This window comes from Mixophyes fleayi, chromosome 1 (assembly GCF_038048845.1).
Source record: "Mixophyes fleayi isolate aMixFle1 chromosome 1, aMixFle1.hap1, whole genome shotgun sequence".
Taxonomy (NCBI): Eukaryota; Metazoa; Chordata; class Amphibia; order Anura; family Limnodynastidae; genus Mixophyes; species Mixophyes fleayi.
In genome coordinates, this window is record NC_134402.1 from 89642519 (window position 1) to 89668954 (window position 26436).

Consider the following 26436-nt stretch of genomic DNA (forward strand, 5'->3'; position numbering starts at 1 on the left):
ATCAACTTTTATAAGTCATAATGGTCAAAGTTATGAATCTATAGATGTCAATGCACATATATAAGTAAAAACAGCAGACTAGTTTTCGAAGAAAAACATCTTACAGTCTTCGAAACTACCAGTTAAGAATTTTCTAAACCACAAGCAAATTAGTCCTTAACTATTAATCATACTTGCCAACTCTCCTGGAATGTCCGGGAGACTCCCGAAATTTGGGTCAGTCTCACGGACTCCCGGGAGAGCTGGCAAATCTCCCACATCTTGCACCTGGCATCCAAAAATGACACGATTTGCGGTGAATCGCATCATTTTGGCCCCACCCCACAACTAAACGGCATTTTCATTGTGGGGGTCGGGGCCAAAATGACTCGATTGGCCGTGCCACGCCCCCTCCCACCCTCCAGACACGCCCCTCTCTTGGAAAAATCAAGGAGAAAGTAGGTGTCACAGTTCTGAATAATTTTAGTGGATCCCTTGCCTCTACTATAGATAGTATTAGTAGAGGATGGTGGAGATAGAACACGATGATATGCAGAGTGATGGTATACACAGGTTTAAAAGTTCATGGCTCATAAGCATCACTGAGAATAATAACACAGAAGATAATAGTAGTGCTGTAAAGTAGTATATTGACTGATGGTACAACAGGAAAAAATAAATATATATATATCAGCAGAGCTGAACACACGGCAGTTGGTCAGATTGCAGAAACAAATCACATATGCTACTTCATAGTTGGTAACCCTTGGCAACAGCATGAGATGAGCAATACAACAGTTCAACACAGAGGTGATGAATAAGAACACTTAAATCCAATAGGTAAACACACAGCAGATGAAGGTGAATCACTGGTACAGCTAAAGTCCAAACAGAGTAAAATATAGACTTGGCTAAACCCGAGAATAGAGATGATTCAACTAGCAGGTGGTTACTGGTATCACAGTGATTCTTATCTAGCAGAGTAGTAAGTGTTAAACAACATCCAAGGACTTGGATGTACACAGACACATGCAGCAAGATGTTGCCTAGAAGTAGCAGCGAGGTGAGGAGTATCTGAAGCACGTAACTTGAGCTGAAGAAATAGCCACTGGCACAATAAGCAGTTCACAATAACAGTCCAGCAAACAGGTAAACAGCAGAGTGATGAAAAGCTGTGCCAGACGTGGAACTACAGGTGACAGGTAACTTGATAGTAGCAAACAACTCACGAAGTAGCTAGCGTGCAGATGAACAGCAGAGAGGAATCTCAGCTTGCAGCTGAACAGCAGAGAGGAGATTGCAGGTGAACAGCAGTGATGAGTTCAGTCCAGCGAGCAGGTAACGGACACACAAAAGGAGAGGTATACAGCCAGATCCAAATGCAACCAGAGTAACATGAAGAACAGGCAATGAGCCCATAACCATGGGAGGTTAATATAGTGCTCCAGGACCAATGAAATCCATCAATAGCTGTAATGACGACAGGAGTTTCTAAAGGAACAAAGGGAATGGACCATTGAGTAGCTAGACCATGCGAAATAAAGTTTTCATCAGCACCAGAATCGATTAAAGCTTGGGTAGAGTGTCTTTTAGAGCCACATAGTAGAGAAACAGGAATGGTACAAGCAGCAGAAGAGGAGGTTTCTTCAAGCCCCAATCTGACCTCCCCAGATCAGATCAAGGTTTGGCGTTTCCCGGCCTCTTGTGACAAGAATTTAAGAAGTGACCCGAGTCACCACAATAGATACATTACTTGTCTCGGCGTCTGCGGTCACGTTCTTCAGGGGTCAGCCGTGATCTCCCAATTTGCATGGGCTCATCAATTATAGAAGAATGTGAGACAGGATGTGGCACAGGCCCATGGAGTAGGCGACAAGCTATCTCCTTCTCCACCGTTCTCTCTCTGAAGCGTAGATCCACTTTATTACATAATGATATTATGGCATCCAGGGTAGTAGGAAGTTCATGGGCGGCTAATGCGTCTTTTATGCGGTCAGATAACCCCTGCCAGAAAGCAGCCACTAATGCTTCATCGTTCCAAGACAATTCAGAAGATAGAGTGCGGAATTCAATAACATATTGTGCCACTGAATGATTGCCTTGGCGTAAACGGAGTATAGCCATGCAAGCTGAGAGGAATCTCAGCTTGCAGCTGAACAGCAGAGAGGAGATTGCAGCTTGCAGGTGAACAGCAGTGAGGAGTTCAGTCCAGCGAGCAGGTAACGGACACACGGAAGGAGAGGTGTACAGCCAGATCCAAATGCAACCAGAGTAACACGAAGAACAGGCAATGAGCCCATAACCATGGGAGGTTAATATAGTGCTCCAGGACCAATGAGGTTTGGGAGGAGGTCCATATCACAGTAGCCAGGAACACCTGTGAAAGTAATGTCTCTGAGGCAGAAGCAAGCAAACTCATGGTTCTTAAAGGGAAAGTCACAGCGCCGGCACCTAACTATGGGAGCGGCGTGTGACAGTAGGCAAGTATGCTATTAATCATATGTCTGTTAGTTTTTAATACTATCATCTCAGCTAAATCATTTAATCTTAGGCCTAGATTATTGTATTCTAGAACTATATAAACCACATGAACTGGAATACCTTAAGCAAGGATGTAAATACAATATAACTTACCAAGTAGAAAAATAAAACCTCTATGTTCTGAAAGATATGACTGGGAATGGAAGTGAACAAACATCTGCTTGTTTGGTCTGCAACATTTTGATCTTTCCTTTTACACATGGCTAAAACAGTGACAGATTTACTCTCAGTTCTTTCTTAGGACCTCCTAGCAACACTGGTAGAACAACCTAAGAGAGTACTGAAAGATAATCATTTAGGGTCTGATTTATTAGGCAAAAAATGGAGTCCATTTTAAATTTACCTCCCCTTCCAATGCAACATGATTTTGCCTTACTTGCTTACTTTTGCTTAACTTTCCTTAATGAATCAGGCCCTTAGTACCTGAACACAAAGTAAAGAAGAAAAAACTAACAATTCATTATAAAGCTAATTTATCGAAAACATGTAAAGTTTCTCAACATGTTCATGGGAATCTTTAAAGAAAAACATGTGTAGGGAGGGCTTGGTTTTCTATAGGAGTAAATATAGATGATCTATTTTTTATTTAAAATTTACTAGCAATACACATCCATTTCAAAATGCCTTATTATATATCTCTCTAAAAATAGCTAATCAAAAAATAGTTGTTGAAACCTTCAGTAAACAAGTAGATTCTAATAATAACCACATTAAAAAAGTAATCACCATCACCCATAGATTAACAATATACCCAAGGGTCATATGGTAAGAATTGTTCAGAAATCGATATATCCAAATATCAAGCAGGAAAACTGCTTGAGGCTTTTAATGAAAAACATTATCCCTGAGAACTTCTCAGTCAGGCCTTCAATAAGACTCTTGATTTATATAGGGAACAATTATTAATTGGTAAACAGAATAAAAAACTAAGAAAGGACATCGGCTCTTTACATTTCATATCCAAGTTTAATACAGTGTCTTATAATAATATGTATTGAATATATTTCCCTCACAGTTAGGGGAGGAGGTAGATACCACTTTATATAGCAGAGAATCTTTATGGATCCAAAATCTCAGAACTATATTAAGGATTGAATGTAGATTTGGACATCTGAATTTCTTAACACATGATCACTATCTGATGTATTAATTATTAGATAGAATATATTAGAATAAAGGTCTTTCAATTAAATTTTGCATACTAAATTGAACCAAAATGTTATTTTTGTTATCTTGAAATACACATATATGATGAAGACCACAGAATGAAGTAATATCTAAGAAAGCTGACAATTGCTATTAGAAAATATAGATGTCCGCATGCAATGTTGTTACTTGTGACTGGCTTCCCTTTAGTTTATTGTAGCTGCACAATAGTGGACATTTCTCTCTCAGTCACAGTTTTGCCTAAGAACACAGCCATGAATAAAGAATGGAACCAATGTCCAAAAAATCTTCCAAAAGCATCTTCTCCCAGCCATCCAGTTTGGTAATAAACAATGCCTTTTCTAGCATCCTGGAGCACCCTACCATAAGGCAAAAGTGATAACTAAGTGGCTCGGGGGATCAAAACATCAAAAATTTGGGTCCATGGCCAGGAAACTCCCCAGACCTTAATCCTATTGAGAATTTGTGGTCAATCTTCAAGAGGCGGGTGGAGAAACAAAAACCCACAAATTCTGACAAACTCCAAGCATTGATTAGGCAAGAATGGGCAACCATCAGTCAGTATGTGGCCCAGTAGTTGATTGACAGCATGCCAGGGTGAATTGCAGAGGTTTTCAAAAAGAAGTGTCAACACTGCAAATATTGACTCTTTGCATAAACTTAATGTAATTGTCAATAAAAGCCTTTGACGCTTATGAAATTATTGTTATTTGACTTCAGTATACAATAGCAACATCTGACAAAAAGGTCTAAAAACTAGAATTGGCCGGTTTCGGTTTCCTTGAAACTGAACCCATCCAAACTTCGGGGATCCGAGTATTGAGCCAAGTATGTTCGGTACTCTGGCGCCTATTCGGTTTCCAAAATGAGGCAAACCATCAACGTGACATCGGCGGATCTCGGAAGTTTTAGAATGAATAAATACCCGCCTCCACGGTGATCTAGCGCCATTTGAGTGGGACAGAGAAAGGTTAGGTCACAGAATAGAGCAGGAATAGAGCAGGCATTTTTCAGAATTTGCACTACAAAGTGTTTGGGGTGTCATATCCCCCCTTCTAAAAAATCTGCATTTGCTGAGTACTGAGATTGTAATATAGCAGCACTGTATATTTCTGAATTTGCACTACACAGTGTTTGGGGTGTCATATACCCCTTATAAAAGCTGTATTTTCTGCAAAGGATGGTGGAGGATTATTTTCAAGAGTTAAATGAAATCAAAATGTCAGACAGCCCCTTTCCATACTGGAAGGAAAAACAAGTCATCTGGAAACCCATGTACAAACTTGCTTTGCAATACCTAAGCTGCCCACCTTCCAGTGTGTACTCAGAAAGAGTTTTCAGCACAGCCAGGAACCTTCTCAGTGATCGACATAGGAGGTTACTTCCTAAAAATGTGGAAAAGATGATGTTCATCAAAATGAACTACATCTTCCACGAGGAAGGCCTTTACCAGCAAATACATCCAAGTACTGACACTTCTGTAATGGCGGATTCCAGCAGAGATGAATTAATAGTCTGTGATGATGATATAAACACTGATGAGGGTGAGGATTATGCTGAAGATGATGACGACATCATCTTGACAGTGTATAATTCACTTCACAGCACTGTTGGTCTAACATGCCTTTAGGCCATTGATAGCTAGTTTAGGGAGTGCCTAGCAGGGATTAAACTGTATTTTTTTGAATTTTCACTAATAAGTGTAGGGTGTAATATACACACAAAGAGAAAAGGTGCTTTGTTCATTTTTATTTATCTAAAAGTCTTTGCAGGCTTTTTTTCGTAATTTGCACTAATAAGTGTAGGGTGTAATATAAACCCAAAGAGAAAAGGTGCTTTGGTCATTTTTATTTATCTACAAGTCTTTGCAGGTGTGACAGGATGGACCGCCTATGCCACCCTGTCTGTTGTTGCGAGGAACCGGCTGGGCTTACTTTGCCACCATTCCCTTTCGTTATCCAAAAAGCGCCCTCTTGCCGCAGTAGGAGGGGCTTAAGCTGTTGCCACCATTGGGCTCATATACCGGCACCCAGAACCGGATTTCTTCTGCGTAACTGACGCTGCTAGTGTGTGTCCTTGCTGGTGTGCCTGGACTGGTCCTCCTGACCTCTTACTATGGATCAGGGATCCTGTGGATGGATCCCCCCTGGCCTATCACACTAACCAGGGCTGCAGGTAGCAGGCAGGGTGATGGTACCCGGAATGCTTGGGTCCAAACTGCAGACACAGCCGGAGAACGGATTAGATTTTAGGGTCTAATCTGTAGATCACAGGAAACAGCAATATTGAAGAAGTTTTCAAACAGTTCTTTGAAGCAGAGTGATGTTTTATTGCTCAAGTGTCCTGACAAGGACAGTCCCACTGATTTAAGGTATCAGTGGTCAGGTCAGATGGAACATCAGAAGAATGATACATTTCAGTGTACAAGACAGAGCATTTATACCTTTCAGAACACATGCTATTTTTAGCATCATGATATACTCTATTTATACAAACATAAATTTACATACATTGCAAAGCCACTAGTATTTATACTTAGCTTTAAAATTCTTAAAAACCTTGCTGTGATTTCCTGCATCTTTGAGATGCAGGACATGTGGCAGCACATTTTAAATTAAACCTTCCTGTCTCCAAGTTAAACCTCACACATCAAAAGATCTAATTAACACATGCCTTTCATCAGACCGTTCGGAATTCATATTCACACAGAACAACAAAGGGACATACAACAAGCCAGTTTTCCAAAACACAATACACCAAAGGCTTGGTAAATACAGGCTCATTGTGTCAGATATATGCATCTGAAATAGGCATATCCTATAGCAAGTTTAGACAAGAGACAAATTTCTTCCCTGGTCTCAGAAATAACCATTACCTATCCCACAATATAAACAATATCAAAAAATAAGTGCAAATGCAATTACATAAATAAGTGCGCTGCGTTATTCGCTTTAAATAAATTTTACCAAAAGTTATTTAACAGTGATCCAGTCACAGCAGGCTTTTCGTAATTTGCACTAATAAGTTTAGGGTGTAATATACACCCAAAGAGAAAAGGTGCTTTGGTCATTTTGATTAATAGCGTCCTTAAAGCAGTTCATTGGGGCTGATTCTAAGCTCACTGATGAACTGGCTTTTTACTGTGAATTTCAATAGTTCTTTGTAGTGCATTGTCTGGCACCCTGGATTGGTGTGTGTCTGATAAGAGCACGCATGCCCGGGGGGCGGTCAGCGCTCGTTGCCATATATTAGCTGTAGAATTACATCATTTATCCAAGAAACAGGTGGAGCACTGATTGCCATATATTAGCTGTAGAACTACCTGACTTATCCAGGAAACAGGTGGAGCGATCGATCGTTGCCATGTATTAGCTGTAGAATTGTCTCACTTATCCAAGAAATAAGTGGAACGCTCGTTGCAATGTTTTGTAGATGTGCAAGGAACAGCCGTGTGTTTGAGTCTTTGCTCTGTCGCTTACCATCCAGCCAAATGGCTGCAGTATTTGGCTGAAAGTGTATGAAAAGCATATTGTGACCTGTGAGATGGTAAAAATTGAATGGAAATCATTGGAATTTAGTGTTAGTGAGGTTAATAATATTGTAAGTACAAAATAATACCTAAATTATGTGATTTTAGCCTAAAAATTTAATTTTGTAAAAAATGGCTAAACAAAACCAGAACACGCAAGGGCGGTTTTGGCAAAACCCAAAGGTAATCCAGATCCAAAACCAAAACCAAAACCAAAACATGGGGGTCAGTGAGCATCTCTACTAAAAACACTGAAGCAGAAAACTTTGTGAAAACCAATACTTGTGTCATTTTCAAAACTTTTGGCCATGACTGTACTATATGTACTGGCTGTTGTAGATGGATGTTTTCCAGCAGGTCTTCCTTTTGAAATATGTAAGGTTTTTGGCAGAATGGATTTTTTTCTAAGCATGCTTAGCCTAGGACTGTCCTTAGGACGTTTGGTACTTAAACTCTCTTCAAAAGAGCTGTTTGTATCTATTATTGCCCCTAATGTGTGAGAATGACTTACTGGCCTTATGGTGGACTTGGATCTAATATTGGAATTCTCTCCAAATAGACCTGCGTTTCCTAGGTTGGGGTAATCAACCATGTTAGGTGCCAGGATGGATAAGCCTGCTGATGTAAGCCGCTTGGTACAGCAGATATTAGTTATATAATTAAAGGTTTGACCTGTCATTAAGATGGTTCTAGGTGAAGACTGAATCAGTGCCATCTCAGAGGCCATGAAGTATGCTGTGAGTGCTCGCTACCCCAATTTACTCTCCCTCTTTATTTTATCCAGAGTAAAAAGGAGATAATCAACAATATCTGCTAATTTAAACTGAATATTTCGGAGGAGCTGATCAGTTCCTAATTTTACATTTTTACCCATTAAAGATACAAAAGCTGGGTCTATTGCTGAGGTTAATAGTGCTTGAATATCTGGTATGCCAAAATAACTTTACAAAGTTAACTCATCCTCTTTGATCAGAGGAGACATAAAGGCTAAGCATTTAAATCAAATACTTTAGGCTGAGAGTCCATAGCCCAGTTAGTCTAATTTAAATAGGACGGTGGGTGTTTGTGTTTAAGCCCACCCTGGCCATTTGTATTATTATCATTAACCTTTTTTTATAGGGCGCCACATGAGGTTTGCAGCACCATACAGAGGGCAATCAACAAGACAGTTCATGGTATAACAGTACAATGTAGTAAACAAAGGACACTACAACTCTCAGCACAGCTATTGAGGTGCAAGGGGTATATTCAGTGCAGGTTGAAACCTGTGTCCATTAGCATGGGCGCAACTCACATGTTTAGAGCTACTGAAAGAGGTGCAAAGACAATTAAGGAGTGGAGTCAATGGACAGAGAGCCCAAGGAGGAGGTGAGCAGTGTAGCTGGTGAGCAAAAGCTACAGGTAATGAGAACAGGAGGCAAAACGGCCCTGCTCGAGTAATTATACCTATTTTGCCAACAACTCCGCATTAGCCCCACCGTTAGACTCCCAATCTATTGTTGTAGGGTCGACTGCGGTACTAGTGACAAGTTCTTCCTTGAAAAAAGACTCACACCAGTCTGTCTTGAGTGGCAGATACTTTCTCCATATTCCTGGGCCGGAACGGGGATATGGAATTTTTGTGAGTATTCTCAGTGGCCCTATGTTGAGGTCTGTGTCATGTTCTTTTAGCTGTTTTAAGCTCATTAGAGTGGGACATAGAAGAGAACAGCAGTGAATCGGTTGCACTCAGTGTCGGACTAGGGCATGAAGGGCCCATTGGGGAATGCAACACTAGGGGCCCACCAAAGGGTGTGTGGTTAGCCATCATAGAGGCGGGACCAGACACTAGAGGGGGAGTGGTCAGTCCACTAAGGACAGCTAGCACCTTAGTGCAGTATATAAAGAATGCAATAGATAATACACCTAATGGGGATAGTTCACCACTAAACACCAAGGCTCTATAAAGTGTATGGGACCTGGATCCCAAAATCATATAACAGGACACCCTTGTGAGTGCAAAATATAAAATCTGCATCCGACCCTGGAACAAAGTACCGGGAAATAGCTTTATTAAAGTGGGGAAGAGAGTTTTATATTTACATATTGTAAGAAGGGAGACTTTGGTGGTTTACTGACCATCTATGAAACAAACTTGGCAGAGGGCTGGTTATACATTGGATGTGAAAATATTATGCTGGGTACAGAACAGTACTACAGAATCTATATATAGTGGGCATGGGACAATATGTAGTGGGCATGATGCTTTTATGTTGGTTTTGGACAGTGTACTGTGAGTACAATGCTGTAATGCAGGAATAAGGAAATATAAGGTGGACACGAGACAGTATGTGATAGGCACACTAAGGTGGGCATGTGGCTTTATGGAGTGGGTATGAGGCTGTTTCTAGTGAGCATGCTACTGTATATGAGGGATATTAGGCTGTGTGTAATGCACATTATTTATATTCTATATGACCAGAAAGTATGGCACATACATACAAAAGTAGGACAATACTTTAAAGCTAGAGTAAAGCTAGAGCTTGTAAGATAGAGTTACTGATTGGCATGTGTAAATAATGTGTATTAAATACTGCCTGATATAAAGAATAGAGAACATCATGAACTGTTATTCCATATGAAGTAGGTATCAGCAATGACTACAGCATTCACCTTGTACATTGTAGCTCACCTCTTGGAGTACAGCACAGCCATCTTCCAGCGAGTAGAACACTGCAGAACCTTTGATGTTCTCCACAAATGGGGATGACATTGCTTTGTCCATTCTCCTCACTGGTGACCTCTCTACTTCCTTCACTCCTCCATTCAGCTCCCAAACACATTGCCAGATCTAGGCTGGGAGTGCATGTCAGCTGACAGGGTGAGGGGGTGGGTCACATGATCGCAGCTGCGATCGCATGTGAAAGATGACTGGCTGTCAGTGACAGCCAGTCATCTTTCAATTGCGATCGCAGCTGCGATCGCAATTGAGCAGCGGGGACGACATGAGGGGCCTCCAGGTAAGCTCTGTCTACTGGTGAAAGGGGGTGTGGCCGTACGGTATACGGTGTTTTAACCGGTAGCCCGCTGGGCCAGTCCGACCCTGGTTGCACTAACAGACACTGCATCCTCTATTGTCCCCGCTGAAGAGAAATCTGAAGTGATCAGGCACAAGCTCCTTAGGTGCTTGAGCCCGATCACGTGACCGCAGATAGGAAACGGGGATTGATGTAATGGTGCAGTTTACTCATCCTTAGCTGAAATTTTATATTACTGTAACCTGTTGGTGTGGGAAGCCTAGTTTTACATTTAAGATTAAAGGTAGAAGGAAATTATAGAGGCAAATAGCTATAGATTTCATGTGAAAAATCTGCATAGCTTAGAGTTTTGCACTTTTATTTAGGTAGCAGCATATATAATTTTATAATATAATATTTTTTGCTAACCATAATCAGTTGGAACTGGGTGTTTGGGTGTGCTCAGTAAAGTGATATAGCTATATTTGGACAATGTATAAAAAATTATTATATAAATAAATATACAGTATAATCAATTAAGGTTGCTGCATAAATAATATGATATCAAGAGTAATATATTATTTTTTGTTCATTATCTTTGTTTAGAGCTATGCCACACTACTAATTTCCCAAGTACTATTCCATAGAAATAAATGGTTCCATATATTGGGCTGTCAACAATTGCCAAGATCATTACAAAAACAGTGTGTGAATTTTTTTGACAATATCAAAGAGAAAATATGCTTTTTATCAGCAAACATTTATTAATTTGAGATTTTTAAGTCTTGTTTTTAAGCTACAGCTATTTTCAACTATAAAAGTGCTGAGAGAAAATTACCAGTGTGTCATAGCCCTTCTTTATTTAAAATCTTCATTTAAAATATTTGGATAAACTTTTCTCATTTTAAGTACCTGCTCCTAAATGAAAGAATAAGTTGAGTCTTCATCTTAAGAGTCAAAAGCCACAACAACATACAACAACATACAAATATCTGATCATGGTTTTATCTCAGTAGAAGCATTTAAGTAGATTTACTACTAAGCTTAAGCAACAAGTATAGGCATAGATTTTCAGCAAATAACATTTGCATTCAGTTCCATTAACTAATACGCAGACTTCCTGGCAACTATATCAACTCTTTTTAACTTGCACAATATATATGAACTTTCATAAAATAGTGTATACAATACTTTTACCAATAAGTAATGATAAAATTAAACAGATATGATTGGACAAACTGCTGCTTTGTGAACTGCAGTGGCTTCCTGCTCATCAATAGCGCATGGTACAAGCCCCAGCTGCTACACAGGCATATAAAGGATTGAGTCTTTATCACTTAGTAAAATGATAATTTAACACATATGTAACCTATCTTTATTTATTGTTTCCCAACAGTATTTCTATGAAAGAGATGTGTGAAGATGAAAATGACCCAGTGGTATTGGCTTTTGAACAACTGAAGACAATGTACATTCTTCCAGAGTAGCAACAGCTTCTCCAGGACCTACTTATTTTTAAAGAAATGTTCTTTGTAGGAAAAAATATCAGTCTCATATATTTTAATACAATGCATGGTAACTAGTATCTTCAAAGGCACACCGCACCATATCAATTATTCATTCTATGACATATGTTAGATAATGTGGATATAAATACACTTTAAATAAAATCACAGCAACAATTACACTTAGATAGAGACAAATAATCATTATGAAAATTATACACATTTTTCAGGTGTAATGTATAAAGCCTGAAATTATCATCAGTGAACGTGCTGAGTTTTCCATCTCCTAAAAACATTTAGGAATTATTATTATTAATAATTATTATTATAAATTGCACTAACAAGTGTGAAATATCCAAAATAGTTTCAAGAAATGTTCTATAATGTGCACATTAATACTCCCAAATACACAAAAATTTACTGATCTTTAATTAACCTACAAATAAGATGATATACAATGAAAACGCATGTATGCATGTTTAGGATCAAATTATATTATGCACTTTTTTTGTCAACAATTTGTGAACTGGTGTTTATGTTTTGGCAATTAATTATCAATGAATAATTGTGCTGTAGTATATTGAATAGCAATAACGTGTGATTCAATTCAGGAAATAAGAGAAAATGCTGGTAAATGACAATGTTGGCCATTAAGGTAAATTAAACTTATTTTTCTGTAGCTATTTTAATGTTATTGATACATCTTAAGACATTTATGCAAAATAAATAAATTCTACTGCATATAATGGTGTTTAACTGAGTTATCGTGAAAACCATTGTACTAAGTTGTCACTAAGCCAAAATTGTCTGTCACAGGTTTGCAGAAACTGAGGCCTACTTGATGATATTTGCGCTGCTAAGCTAGGAGCTGTGGAGACAAAAAGTGCTTGTGGTCTTCGCCAGGGACCCCCGTAAGGGAGTTTGCTGAAGAAAACGTGCAGGTTAGCCATCAGCGAAGTAGAGGGTGAACAATCGTGGTTGTGCAATCCATAGTCAGGCCATGCGAGCAATTAGATACCAGAGGGTTAGGCAGTAGCGGAATCAGGAAGTCGAAGGTCAAACCAGGAGATCTGTACTCACCAAAGCGGAATCCAAAAGAAAGGTCAGAAATAGCCAGGTCAAAAGCTGGAAGATCATTCAGGATACTATGGAGCAAACAGGAATGCTTGAGCACAAGTATCTGCTTGATACTCTGGCACCCTAATAATGCCAGAGCCTGCTTTATATAATATAAAGAAGAATCTGATTGGTGGCAGTGTGAATTGGCGGCAGAACAGCAGACCACTGAACGCAGAGCAACGGAGATGTGAACATACCGTGCATACACCCGCCGGCCGCCGGCAGGAAGAGGACATGCATTCCGTTGCTAGGCATTGGGACATGGCTGAGCGGTGGAAGAAGGCATCCATCCCTGGCACTGAGTGGACGTGCGGGGACGGCGCCTGATACTGTCATTATATTATTAACTGATATATTGGCTCATATAAAATAATAAACAATTAAGCCTGTTTTTTGTGGTGCACCCACACATTATATATATCGAGACATCTCAGAACAAAAGAAAAAAGAAAATGTTTTGCTGTTGGGGCACTCAGTGATTTTTCTGTATAATAAAATTTATTGGAACTTTTCCTAAAAGGTATACAACTATTCATTCTCTTGCAGAATCATCTTTTATAGTGAAATATTTAAAAACAGAAAAGTGAATAAAGTGCAAATAAAGTGCAATTAAATAGTAGTATCTACTGCTAAGCCTCCCTATTATGCTATATTTTGCTCATCATTAAATACAATGTAATATAAATTCAGTCTACTGTCATTAACATGTTAATAGTCTCAAATTAGACAGTCCTAGCTTTATCTGGTTTGATCATCAAGTATAACTTCAAATTAAATCTTTCCTTTCATATCCAGTATAAATTGATTAGCTCTATATATTACTACCATTGTCACTTGTAACTGATTAATAAGTGTGCATAATGAGAGGTTATTAAATAATTCCCATATAGCTACAATGTAAGGGGAGTTCGGCACTATATAATTCCCTTCAATTCCCAATTCATTCATCCATCACTCGCTCATACATTTTAGGTGACTCTGTATGACTTGTTCAGCCATTACATGTGTATTAATTCGTAATGAGGTTTGTGTCAGGCTTAAGAGTTGTATATTTTATAACCTGACTAGGAGGAAGCATATAGCGAGGCGAACGCCAATGCATGTTTCGCTTACTACCTTTCTCAAGGCAAGTCGAGGGGATGGTATGATTGGGTATTTATAGTCTCTGGCAAGCTCCTATTAGTGACGTATGTTCAGTATCCGATCAGTATCCTTGATGCTTTAAAATTACCCTGAGTGATAGATAGTGAAACTGACCTATTGGTATTGGCATTCTTGATTGTTATTGGTCCATTTATGCTGTCAAACGTGTTATTATTATTATTATCTTTAATTTACAAGGTGCCACAAAGGGTCCGCAGTGCCGCACATAACATAAAAAAAAACAGTGAGCCATAACACAACATGATACAGAAAGAACAAAAATGAACAAAAATATATACACAGACACGGGTAACATGGTAATGCAAATCAAATTATTACAGGGACAATGAGTGAAAGGGATGGAATAAATCAGCGAGAAGTAGGCCAAAGCTTAAGAAAATAGGGCTAGGGAAGCAGGCCAAGAGGTACAGAGGGTGTTGGAATAGTAAAAGGAGCACACAAGGAAAGAGGGCCCTGCTCCTGAGAGCTTACATCCTAAAGGAAAGGGGAGAAACAAATAGGGTGGTTCTAACTGGGGGAGAGAGTTAGGAGGAGGACTGAATAAACTTGAATAAAGAAATGAGTCTTAAGGGCACTTGAAGCCTTTGAGAGTAGATGCTAACCTGATGGAACGTGGAAGATCGTTCCACAGCTGGGGAGCAGCCCGGGCAAAGTCCTGGAGATGGGAGTGAGAAGAGGTGATCAGTGAAGCAGTGAGGCGGCGGTCAGAGGCAGAGCGGAGGGGGTGGCTAGGAGTGTAGGTAGAGATGAGATTGGAGATGTAGGGAGGGGAGGATTGATTAAAAGGTGAGTGTGAGAAGTTTAAATTAATTCTGTAGGCCATGGGGAGCCAATGTAGTGGCTGCTGGAGGGAGAAGGCAGAGATAGAGCGGCAGGAGAGAAAAATGAGGCAGGCAGCAGCATTGAGGATAGACTTAAGAGGATCAAGGCGAGAATCAGGTAGGCCACAGAGAAGGAGGTTACAGTAGTCAAGGTGAGAGATTACAAGCGAGTGAACGAGGGTTTTCCGTGGTGAGAAAGGGGCAAATTTTGGATATATTCTGAAGGTGGAAGTAGCAGCATTTGAGAGGGACATAATGTGAGGCTTGCAGGAGAGGGAGGAATCAAGGATGACCCCAAGGCATTTGACTTGAGGGACAGAAATGAGGGTAGTGTTATTAACAGAAATAGAAAGGGGGGATGTGGGAGAGTCCTGGAAGGGGGGAAGATGATAAGTACAGTCTTGGAAATATTGAGTTTAAGGAAGCGTTGGGACATCCAAGATGAGATGGCTGAGAGACAGCAGGAAACATGAGACAGAAGGAAGGGGAGAGGTCAGGGGATGAAAGATAGATTTGGGTATCATCAGCATAGAGGTGGTACTGGAGGCCAAAGGAGCAGATGGGGGGCCAAGAACGGAACCTTGAGGAATGCCAACAGGTAAGGGAAGAGGGGGGATGTGGACTCATGTGTAGAGACAGAGAAGGAGCGGTTGGTGATGTAAGAGGAAAGCCAGGAGAGGACAGTGTTACAGAGGCCTATAGAATGGAGAGTTTGCAAAATGAAAGCATGGTCAACGGTATCGAAGGCAGCAGAGAGGTCAAGAAGGATAAGAAGGGAGTAGTGTCTTTTGGATTTAGCGAGGAGGAGGTCATTAGTGACCTTAGTGAGGGCAGTTTCAGTGGAGTGGAGGGGGCGAAAACCGGAGCGATTGAAAAGAGAGAAAGGATGTGAGATGGTTGTAGACAACTCGTTCAAGGAGTTTGTAGGCAAAAGGAAGAAGCGAAATAGGGTAGTAATTAGAGAGAGAGGCAGGATCAAGGGACGGTTTCTTGAGTATGGGGGAGACAAGAGCATGTTTAAATGAGGAGGGGAAGATTCCAGAGATTCCAGAGGAGAGGGATAGGTTGAGGAGGTGGGCAAAGTGGGAACAGGCTTCAAGAGAGAGGGAGCGGAGGGGGTGGGAGGGGATTGGGTCCTGTGGGCAAGTGGAGGGGGGAGAGGAAGAGAGAAGGATATGGACTTCACCTGCAGATACCGGAGTGAATGAAGAGAAGGAAGGTCAGCTAGAAAGAGGGGAGGGGAAAAAGGAGACAGCAGTCGCAGAGGAGGGTGGGAAGCGGGACAGAGTGGGCAGGGAGGGGGGAGAGGGTGGGGTAAGAAGGGACTGCTGGGAGATGTCATGACGTTTAGACTCAATCTTGGAGGTGAAGTTGGTAGCAAAGACAACAGCAGAGAGCATGGGGGGGGAGTGGGAAAGGGGGAGGGTAGAGGAGGGAGTTGAAGGTGGCAAAAAGTCGATGGGGTTGGAGGATTGGGAAGAAATGAGAGCTTTAAAGAAGGATTGTTTAGAAAGCGATAGGGCCAAACTGTAAGAGGCAAGTATGAACTTGAAGTGGAGGAAGTCAGCAGGAGTGCGTGACTTTCTCCAGAGCCGTTCTGCACTGCAAGAGCATTTTTTTTTTTAATCAAGTAAAATTTTATTGCATTTTTTTTTTCTTTTTTACATTTAACAACAAAAAAAGCCCAAAACATTAGGCTAGTATAACAAACTAAAACCCACACATGGGTATAAGCAGTGTCAAATATTTATACATAGCACAGTCAAAATGCATTATAGCTCAGATTTTAAAACCAGGTTATACACATTATCCAAAATACAAGATACAATTAGGTTATAATGCAGTGATATTGATAGAACATACAAATCATTGACCTTAATAGTAAGGGCGGCTGGGTGTCTGCTCTGAACACTGCATTAGGAAAGCTCCACCTCCCTCAGTCCCTCTGTAACATATGGGGATGTTCTCCACCTGTACCATATCCTTTCATATTTATCCACTAGGTTCCTACTGGTGTACATGAACCTCTCTTGGCCTACTGTGTCATTAACAAGATCAATCAAACTTCTCAAAGTCGGGCCTTCTGGTGCCATCCACTTACTAGCTATGAGCACTTTTGCCAGTATAAGTATCGTATTAATGAGCAATCTAATAAGCTTATGGATGTTTTGGTCCAAGCCCAAACTAAATATACATAGTTTTGGCGTCATGACAGATACTCTCACCTCCAACTGTTTAATACAAACCCCCACCTCTCCCCAAAAGTATGAAACCAATGGGCACTCCCAGAGCATATACCAGAAGTTCCCTCTCTCAATCCCACACTTAGGACGCAGAACTACCTGACCCCTGCTAAATTTAGAAAGCCGAAGAGGAGTAAGATACGCTCTGTGCAGCAGGAAAACCTGAACCTGACGAAATTTAACCGATGTGGTGACCTGTTTCGGGCTGTACAACATAATGTCCCATGCATTATCACTAATTTGCCTGAGATCACCCTCCCACCTGCACCGCAGCTCCGGCAAGCCCTCCACACCAGATCCTTCCAACAACAATGAATACAGAGATGAAATGTGCTGCCTTGGGCCCAACCTTGACAGCTGCACCCTCAGAGAATCTGCATTAAAACTCGGGGCAGCTCCCCAAAACTGCGAGGCTAAAGCGTGTCAACTGCAAATACCTGTAGAAGTAACCCCTAGGTAGCTCATGTAATTTCCGTAATTGCTCAAATGAATATAGTATCCCATTCTTATACAGTTGTCCAATATGCATTATATTGTAAATACACCAAGCTCCAGCTCCCTCCATCCTAACCAGCTCACCAAAATCCAAATTATCCCAAAGTGGAGTGCATGGATCCCAGGCCAATCCACCCCCAATCCGAGATGAGAATCGCCACACCTTCATGGCTTGTATCAATAAAGGAGGATCACACCCAGACTTTCTACCAGCTAAAAGAATTTGCACCCGTGTATGCTCACTAGGCACATACTACTCGCAACACACAGATTATACTTAACACTGGAAGGTTCCTGGCATACCATGTTTGTTACGAAGCTAGGGGTACATCCCTTCTTCCGGCTGGTCCGTTCATAGGTCAGACAGCCTTTCATACAGCGGGTAGCTAGCAGTCCTCTAGGGGCTGTCACATGTCTATTTCACAAGGAGGCAACAGAGATACAGCGAACACGTAGAATTAACAAGTCCAAAACAGACCAAGTAGAGGTTGGTGGATCCAAGTGGAGCCAAAGCATAAAGATTGATATTGGCACTCTATCATTAACAAAACAGTGAGTCCAAAGCATAGAGATTGATATTGGCCCTCTATCATTATTCATTAACAAAACAGTGAGTCCTGTGGTGGCTCATGAGATAGAAGCAATGATGCTAATTGATAGTCTCTCTGGAATTGCAAATTCTAACCCCTATTAAGGAAAGTTTGTGCCCATGAAGTAATTACTTCTATATATTTTGGCACTGGATCTCCCTATTCCCCCTTGTTTTAGTACATTTAGTCAGCTCACCAAACACAAAAATAAAATATCTAGGTTTAGACCCATTGTTATATGGCACCCATTCCTTTCGGTTTGGGGCAGCTACGTCCGCAGCTTTGGCAGGATCATTCATGGAGGTCATAAAGACGTTGGGTAGATGGAAGTCAGCAGCCTACAAGACTTACATTAGACCTAATGTTTAAGTGCTGTTTTGTTTGTTGTGCTAATTTGCCTTTGTTTTGTTTTTTGATTCACATCATGGCCTCAAGCTATCTATGGCCTCACCTCTCCTTTACACCTGACCTCTCTTCCCCTCCCACCACCCCTCCTTCGTGAAATCCCTCCTTCCCTTTCCTAGTTACCCAAGGCTCTTCCGCTCGATGCGTTAAGCGAGGGCATGAAGGGATTTTTCCCGTTTTTTTCCTGGATCAAGGCCTGATTAGTGGTGAGCCTCCAGGGTTTTATTCAGGTTTTTTACCTTCGTTTAGGTGATCTATCCTTCCCACAAACCCCACCCCATCCCCACCCCTTTATCCATTCTAGCTACTCTCCATGCTCGACATACTAGTCACTTTATGTCATCCAATATGTGCACTATGATACGTTATGTGTGATGCCTATGATACATGTTTTGATGCTTAACACTCTCTCTCCCTGCAGGTTGTACGGTAGCTTCCAAGAGCATTTGGATCATCAGGCATTGGTATATATTCAGGGCAGCTAAGCAGCCTAGGGTTAAGTTGAAGTTTGAGAGATTGGGTGATGTGTGGATTAATTGGCTAGGTGGACGGGGTCTCTGTTGGCCTGATTTTCTGCCATGATTAAAGCAGCAATTAGAGCAATGGGGAGCTCCTGACATTTCAGTCATTCATTTAGGCGGGAATGACTTAGGCAAAGGAAAATCCCTTGCCCTGATTATATTCATCATATTAGAGAGGGTCTGCAGTATATTAGTACAACATGGCCTGCCACTATGAACGGCTGGTCTGCTATGATTCCACGACTGACCTGAGGTCTGTAATTCCATTAAAATGATCCTCACAATGGCAAAAAAGCAGAAGAGTGCAATCCAGAAGGCTACTAGGTCCCTGGGGGTTTTTGTTATAGATCACCCAGCTATAACAGCGGATAGGGTGAGTCTTTACAGGAGAGATGATGTGCACCTCTCTGATGAGGGGTTGCATTTGTTTATGGAAAGGATACTGTCAGAGTGGAGGAGTTGAATTGGTTTGGATGGTGGTGGGCTGCTTTGCCCGTAGGGCAGCAGCGTGGGAGGAAGGCACTGCGATCAGCGGCTGATACATACGGCATTATTGTGATTGGCCGCAGGTCTCTGTCCCCTTCGAAGCAACGGTAACTCTTGGCCCTTCTTTGGGGAGGGTCCTTGTCTGGCTCAGTGAAAAAGGGCATGTGATTTTAGAGGGGGTGCAGTTACTCTGACGTAAGGTTAGCGCCGGCCAGGCATTTAAGAGCTATTTCCATTTTAAGTGGATTCACTGTGGTTCGCCATGTCCACGCTTGGTTTTGGGTATCGATCTGGTAGCTGTCCCGCAGTGCTCTTTCTCCACCACCAAATTTAATTAATAAAACTGTGACCTTCTTTAGCCACTTTATTTATATCTTTGTGTCTTTATTTTTAGATAAGTTAGATAAGTACATAAATGTCTTGTGAAGGGGAAGAAGGGCATACACAGTGAACTATTTATATGAAGTCAGCAATAATGTATGATGTATAATTGTCAAAATTAATTTTAGTCCAGATGGTAATTTACACATTTGTTTAGCTACCTTTGAATATCATTGTATTCCATAGATTGTAAGCTTGCGAGCAGGGCCCTCTTACCTCTCTGTATGTATGCATTACCCAGTATTGTTTTATTACTGTTTGTTCCCAACTGTAAAGCGCTACGGAATTTGCTAGCGCTATATAAATAAATGTTAATGTTGATGATTCCACCTAGCCTATATTTATATATATATATATACATATATATATATATATATATATATATATATATATATATATTCATATATATATTTAAATATATATATATATATATATATAAATATATATGTGCAGGGGCGCACAAAGCATTTTTAAGGGAGGGTTTCCCCTCGACCAAGAAAAAAAAAAGCGTATGCGCAGCAGCTCCATTTAGGCAGCACTGTACTATACAGCAGCCGCGGCCAGGGCCATCTTAACAACATTATGGGCCCCCGGGCAAAGCAGTGCACCGGGGCCCCTACATATATATATATATATATATATATATATATATACACAAGTTAACCCATGCATGATACTCATGCATTCTAGTCAAATCAAGCTACTTAAGGTGTTAAAAAGGTTCTTGTCATGCATTTGGGCCATAGCCCAGGCCTCCTCAGGGGAAGAGCGTTACTTCCCGACGTAAGCGCCCTTTTTTAACGTGGTTTTGTCCACATGTCACCACCTCATCATTCCTCTCCATCACCTCATCCTTCATTTTCATCGCCACATCTATCCAGATGTCTATCCAGACACAAGGATCTCTCTCAGCGGGCCTAAGTATCACACTCCTCTCACTCTGTCACCCCCGGCAACCACCAACCACTCCCCACTGTCACCCCCGGCAACCACCAACCACTCCCAACTGTCACTTCTCCTTCAAGAAATATATATATTTTTTTTTTAAATCTTTATAAACACTTTTAACAATTAACAAATTAAATTAACAAAGTATACCAAATTTCAGCCCTTTCTGAATTTTTTTTCCCCACACACACTAAGAATTTAGTAGGTCAGTGTATAACTCCGCCCAGCAGGTGGCGCTGCAGCTTGGTTTTATTTTTTCCACACACACAGACAGACTAACACACGCCACTAGACATTTATATTATAGATAGATATATATATATATATATATATAGATAGATATATAGATATAGATATAGATGTATAGAGATATAGATATAGATATATAGAGATAGAGATAGATAGATGTACTTGCTCAGTGACCCTTGAAGGTTTTTTTTGCAGGTTTTTTTCTTTTGCAGGATTATTTATTCTAATTAAGAGCCCTGCCTATTGGGCCTCCTTGCCTGTGGGGTCCCCGGGCACCTGCCCATCGTGCCCAATGGAAAAGATGGCCCTGGCCGCGGCGCTGTCAAAGAAGCGTCCGCGGCGGTGCTGTATACAATACAGCACCGCCGCGGACGCTTCTCTGACAACGCTGCGGCTGCTGTATAGTACAGTGCTGCTATATAGGGCACTTTTTTTAGCGGAGGGGAGGGGTTTCTGGAGACCCAGAAACCCCCCTCTGCCGTTTAGGCAGCACTGTACTATACAGCAGCCGCGGCGCTGTCAAAGAAGCATCCGCGGAGGTGCTGTATACAATACAGCACCACCGCGGATGCTTCTTTGACAGCGCCGCGGCTGCTGTATAGTACAGTGCTGCTATATAGGGCACTTTTTTTAGTGAAGGGGCAGGGTTTCTGGAGACCCAGAAACACCCCCTGCGTGCGCCACTGATGTAAATATATGGATTCCAGGGGAGGCGGCACTCAAGGATTTAAGACAAATTGTAGTTTCTGCCGTTTAGGCAGCACTGTACTATACAGCAGCCGCGGCGCTGTCAAAGAAGCGTCCGTGGACAAATTGTAGTTTGTATCAAAAGGGTGTATTTAATCGTTTCAGTATAGTACTTTCCAACAGGGACATCCTATTTCCTCAGGGACTATATATATATATATATATATATATATATATACATACATATGTATAGTTAAAGGATTGCACAGTCACGTTTTATCGTATATGAATGAATTTATTAATAATAAATGTTTTCATAATTGAAAATGCTTGTTTTAATTAGTCACTGTAGAAATCATGCATGCTAATATCAAATACATTGATCGTGACATTAAATCTCTTCTTTGTCATTCTTCATTTTCACTGTGTTGAGCATACAAAAAAGGAAAGTGTTAGTATTTCTAAATATATTTACATTTTTATTAACATTCCGAACCTGAATAGCTATGTAATTTCTATGTGAAATACCTTTACTATATTATCCTTAATTATTAATCAGAACACAAACCATTTATTACATTTCATTCACATTTCTTGTAAACATCAACACTTACTTTTTTTTGGTAATTGAAAGTTCTATGCCATCACACCACGATATGCCATAATATTCATGGTTAGTAGCGATGGACCCTGTGTTCTATCTTTATTCGTATTCTGTATATAATATAAATGAAAACAATTATGCTCTTGATTTCAATTGCACATTGCATCCTATAACCAGAAAACATATTATTTTTGAACTGCAAATTTTTTTTTAATAACTAACATTTTGAAAATATTAACATAACTTGTAATTAGAAAAATGATCAATTCCAATTTTTCAACTCTTCAATTTTAAGAATATTTTTAAAATATACTCACCATTTCTTTAAGAAATATAAAGGTAATATTCTTGTATATCTGTATTCAGATTTGCTTCTATGCAATTTTCAAAATAATTTGTCCTGTAGGTCTCACTTTCTTCTCTCAAGTCTAAAAAGTGAGAACAAACAATTTAATACAGTAATTGCATTAGTAAAAACATCATAAAAGACATGCCATCTGTGGTATTTTATAGGTCCTTCTCATTGTCCAAAATCTCATTGGCCTGAAGAAATGCATAATCTGTAGCCTCCTGATCTTTCCTGTTTTAAAACAAGGTAATACATGTAATCATGAAGTTGAATAAAAGAATAATAATTTTAATATGGCCGCTCTGCGGTGAACATTGCGCATGGCCAGTCACTTTTGCTCAGCACACACTCATCAGCAATTCCCGGGAAGCCAGCAGTACATTCATCCATTCTTGCTTGAAGTTCTACTCAGCCACACGGTTTTCTACAGGAAAGAAACAATTTTTAGTAAAGAAGCCATCACTTTGCATTACACGATGGATGCGCTGCGGTCACTTTTTGTAAGTGAATTAAACAATAAATAAAAAATATATTTCACATGCTTGAACGGTGTATTGCATTGGCAGGGTGCTGACAGTTTGAATTAGTACACACTGACCATGAAAGTTTTGGTCGGAAAAATTAGCAGTTATCATTGGCGACCAAGTACAGAAAATTTATAAGTTGTACACGATCCCTCTTAAAAATGTCATCAGGTAAAGCTGTTTCCCTTGTCTTATGTTCCTTTCTTGGTGGTGTTCTTCATGTGTTGGCAGTCACGTTTTCGATTTGGGCTTTAGTTGTATTCTGCTTTTTTATGAAGTAGGTGATGAGGTTGTACACACCTAACTTCTTGCCCCAATACTCTGTTCCACCTGTGCCAACCTTCCAATTTATTACTGGTTCTTGGGATGCCCAAATGTTGTTTTCATGCACAGACCAAATCCTTGGGGAAAATGACGGTGCTATTCTTGTTGATTGGAATGCGGGTTCTTTCGCAATGTCTTCCTAGCACATAATTCTCGTCAAAATATTTGACAACTGCTTCGGCATTTTGTGGCAAATGTCTTTTTAATTTCTCAAAAGCAGCTGGTATTTCGTTAGCGGGCAGAAAAGCCATCGCTTGCATATGCCTCATGTGGAGTTCAAAACCGATGTCCAGTACAGTTGAGATAATTCTGCTGTCTGGATGGTTCTGTGGAGCCAGGTCGATGTCATATTCACTGGCATAGTCCTGTAGGTCTTGTAGAAAACGTTCATAGCACTCCTGACTTTTACTAGACAGTAGTCCATACACAAGAGGCCCAAAACGTCTGGTGTCTTCATCTGTAATAAACCATAGCTTGGATGGTGTAGATCTAGCGAAATAATGTAGGGCATGTCTTGAAGGTGCCATCCATCACCCAATATGCAGCTCCCTGAAGTTTTTCCAAATTCTGCCAAGTGGCAAAGACAAAAATCCGTTCACTTCCAAAAGTGCTGTCATTTCCAATATATTTTTCTCCATCAATTTCTTTTAGTTTGTCAGGCACATTGATTTCATTGATGGACGTAGGCTGTGCTGGCATATCAGTATGTCTCACCCTCTTCACGGTTTACCTGAGAGCAGCTCGATTGGGCATAAAAACTGTGTTTGTTGATGACATTGCTGCTGTCACAGTTTGAATGATCTGTGCCGGGCTCTCCTGCGTATTTCTGGCCCGTTCCCTGATGTTCTGTATTGCAATAGCAACATCAATTCGTTCTGCCCTTGCAGGGTGATTATGTTCGCGGTGTGAATACAATTCCCGGGCATGTGCAAATTCAATGGTGATGGCCCAGGATCAACAAAGTCCATTTTTGTGTTCATTGTAACGCCAATAGCACTTTTCTCCACGCTGTTTGCTTTTGGTGAAAAGAAACCCATCGACGTTCAAAAGAGATCCACCCTTCTGCGATGGTACGAGTGAAACAGATTCAGAAGTCATAATTTGAAGATAATTGTGATCCTCGTCTAAATGTCTTACAAAAGTTTAGTACAATGGGTCACAAATGTGCATACAGGTAGCAGGTATAACAAAGTAGTGTTTAGCAATATCTGTTCTCTGTAACAGAGGCAGGAAAAGCCAAATTAACCACACAAATTAGCAAGCCTATTCTGCAGCATTAAATGGCATGTTTACGACGTTTACGTCCATGTTTTATAGGGGCTAATCTGAGGTGCGACTGTTTACATATATTAGGTCAGGTATTAAACTATGCATGACTATCTGAAAGATAGCACAAACTGGGAGAGGTCATCCTGTGTCTAGCTGGAGAAATTTACTGTTTTAAATTCAATTACTTAACATTTCAAACAGAGACACGGTCTCGTGAACTTTGAACGCTTGTAAAAGTAGAAACATGTTGTCTGTTTGTGAAAAATGACACTGGAAATCTACTGTGTGTGATTTATCTAATGAACAGATGTCATGTTTACATGACAATAATTAATTTACGCGACTGTGATTACATATGTAATCAATGTACTTGCTCTCATGAACACCACATAGCATTGTATTAAAAACAACTAGTTAAACTTTAATATTTTCAGGTTCATATTTTAATACTTTAAATGGGGTATGTAGTGAGTCGGTAATGGCAATGTTGTGCTCGAGAATCGTTCTAGATGTATTATTTTGCATTTTGTTTTTACTTTGACGTGTCCAAGTAGTTACAAATAATTTACTAATACATATGATTGAGTTGACTTGGAATTAAGAAGAAATAGTTTCCAAATTTTGAATGAAGTAAAAAAATGTTCATCATACTATACCATCTTTCATTATATTCAGTATGTGGCAAATCAGGGGTCGGAAACCTCTTTCTATCAGTGATGCGGCAAAAATCACTTCTTTTACTGTTTTGATTGACTATCAAATTACACTCACTTACATTAAACATACCACCACTTCTGATTTTCCACTTGGACTACTGTGCATATATAATTATATAACATTTAATTATTTCTTATTTTCTTACTCCAATATCATTATAATATTAATGGGATCAATAAATAAATGTTCATGTGATGACACACCACAGTGTCCCCATTTTATATTATGCCACACAGTTGGGACCCTGATAATATTATACCTCAAACCTGTGGCCCCCAGTTTTATGCCACATAGTTGCGTCACCAGGTCATGTTATCCTTCATAGTTGTGCCCCCAGTTCATGTTACCCCTAATAGTTGTGCCCCCAGTTCATGTTATCCCTCATAGTTGTGCCCCCAGTTCATATTATCCCTCATAGTTGTGGCCCCAGTTCATATTAACCCTCATAGTTGTGACCCCAGTCCATGTTATCCCTCATAGTTGTGGCCCCAGTCCATGTTATCCCTCATAGTTGTGGCCCCAGTCCATGTTATGCCTCATAGTTGTGGCCCCAGTTCATGTTGCCCCTCATAGTTGTGGCCCCAGTTCATGTTATCCCTCATAGTTGTGGCCCCAGTTCATGTTATCCCTCATAGTTGTGGCCCCAGTCCATGTTATGCCTCATAGTTGTGGCCCCAGTTCATGTTGCCCCTCATAGTTGTGGCCCCAGTTCATGTTATCCCTCATAGTTGTGGCCCCAGTTCATGTTATCCCTCATAGTTGTGGCCCCTGTTCATGTTACCCCTCATAGGTGTGCCCCCAGTTCATGTTACCCCTCATAGGT

The 26436-nt window shown here is 40.5% G+C and overlaps 1 protein-coding gene across 2 annotated transcripts in view; it reads left to right on the plus strand.

Moving 5' to 3' along the window:
- Positions 1–12452, plus strand: part of LOC142139997 (putative ATP-dependent RNA helicase DDX60) — a 382899-nt gene extending 370447 nt beyond the window's left edge. For both annotated transcript variants that reach the window (XM_075197859.1, XM_075197866.1), the window contains exon 40: positions 11609–12452. In XM_075197859.1, coding sequence (XP_075053960.1) covers positions 11609–11699 — 91 coding nt within the window. In that variant the 3' untranslated portion in view covers positions 11700–12452. The remainder of the gene's footprint in view (positions 1–11608) is intronic.
- The last annotated feature ends 13984 nt before the right edge of the window (positions 12453–26436 follow it).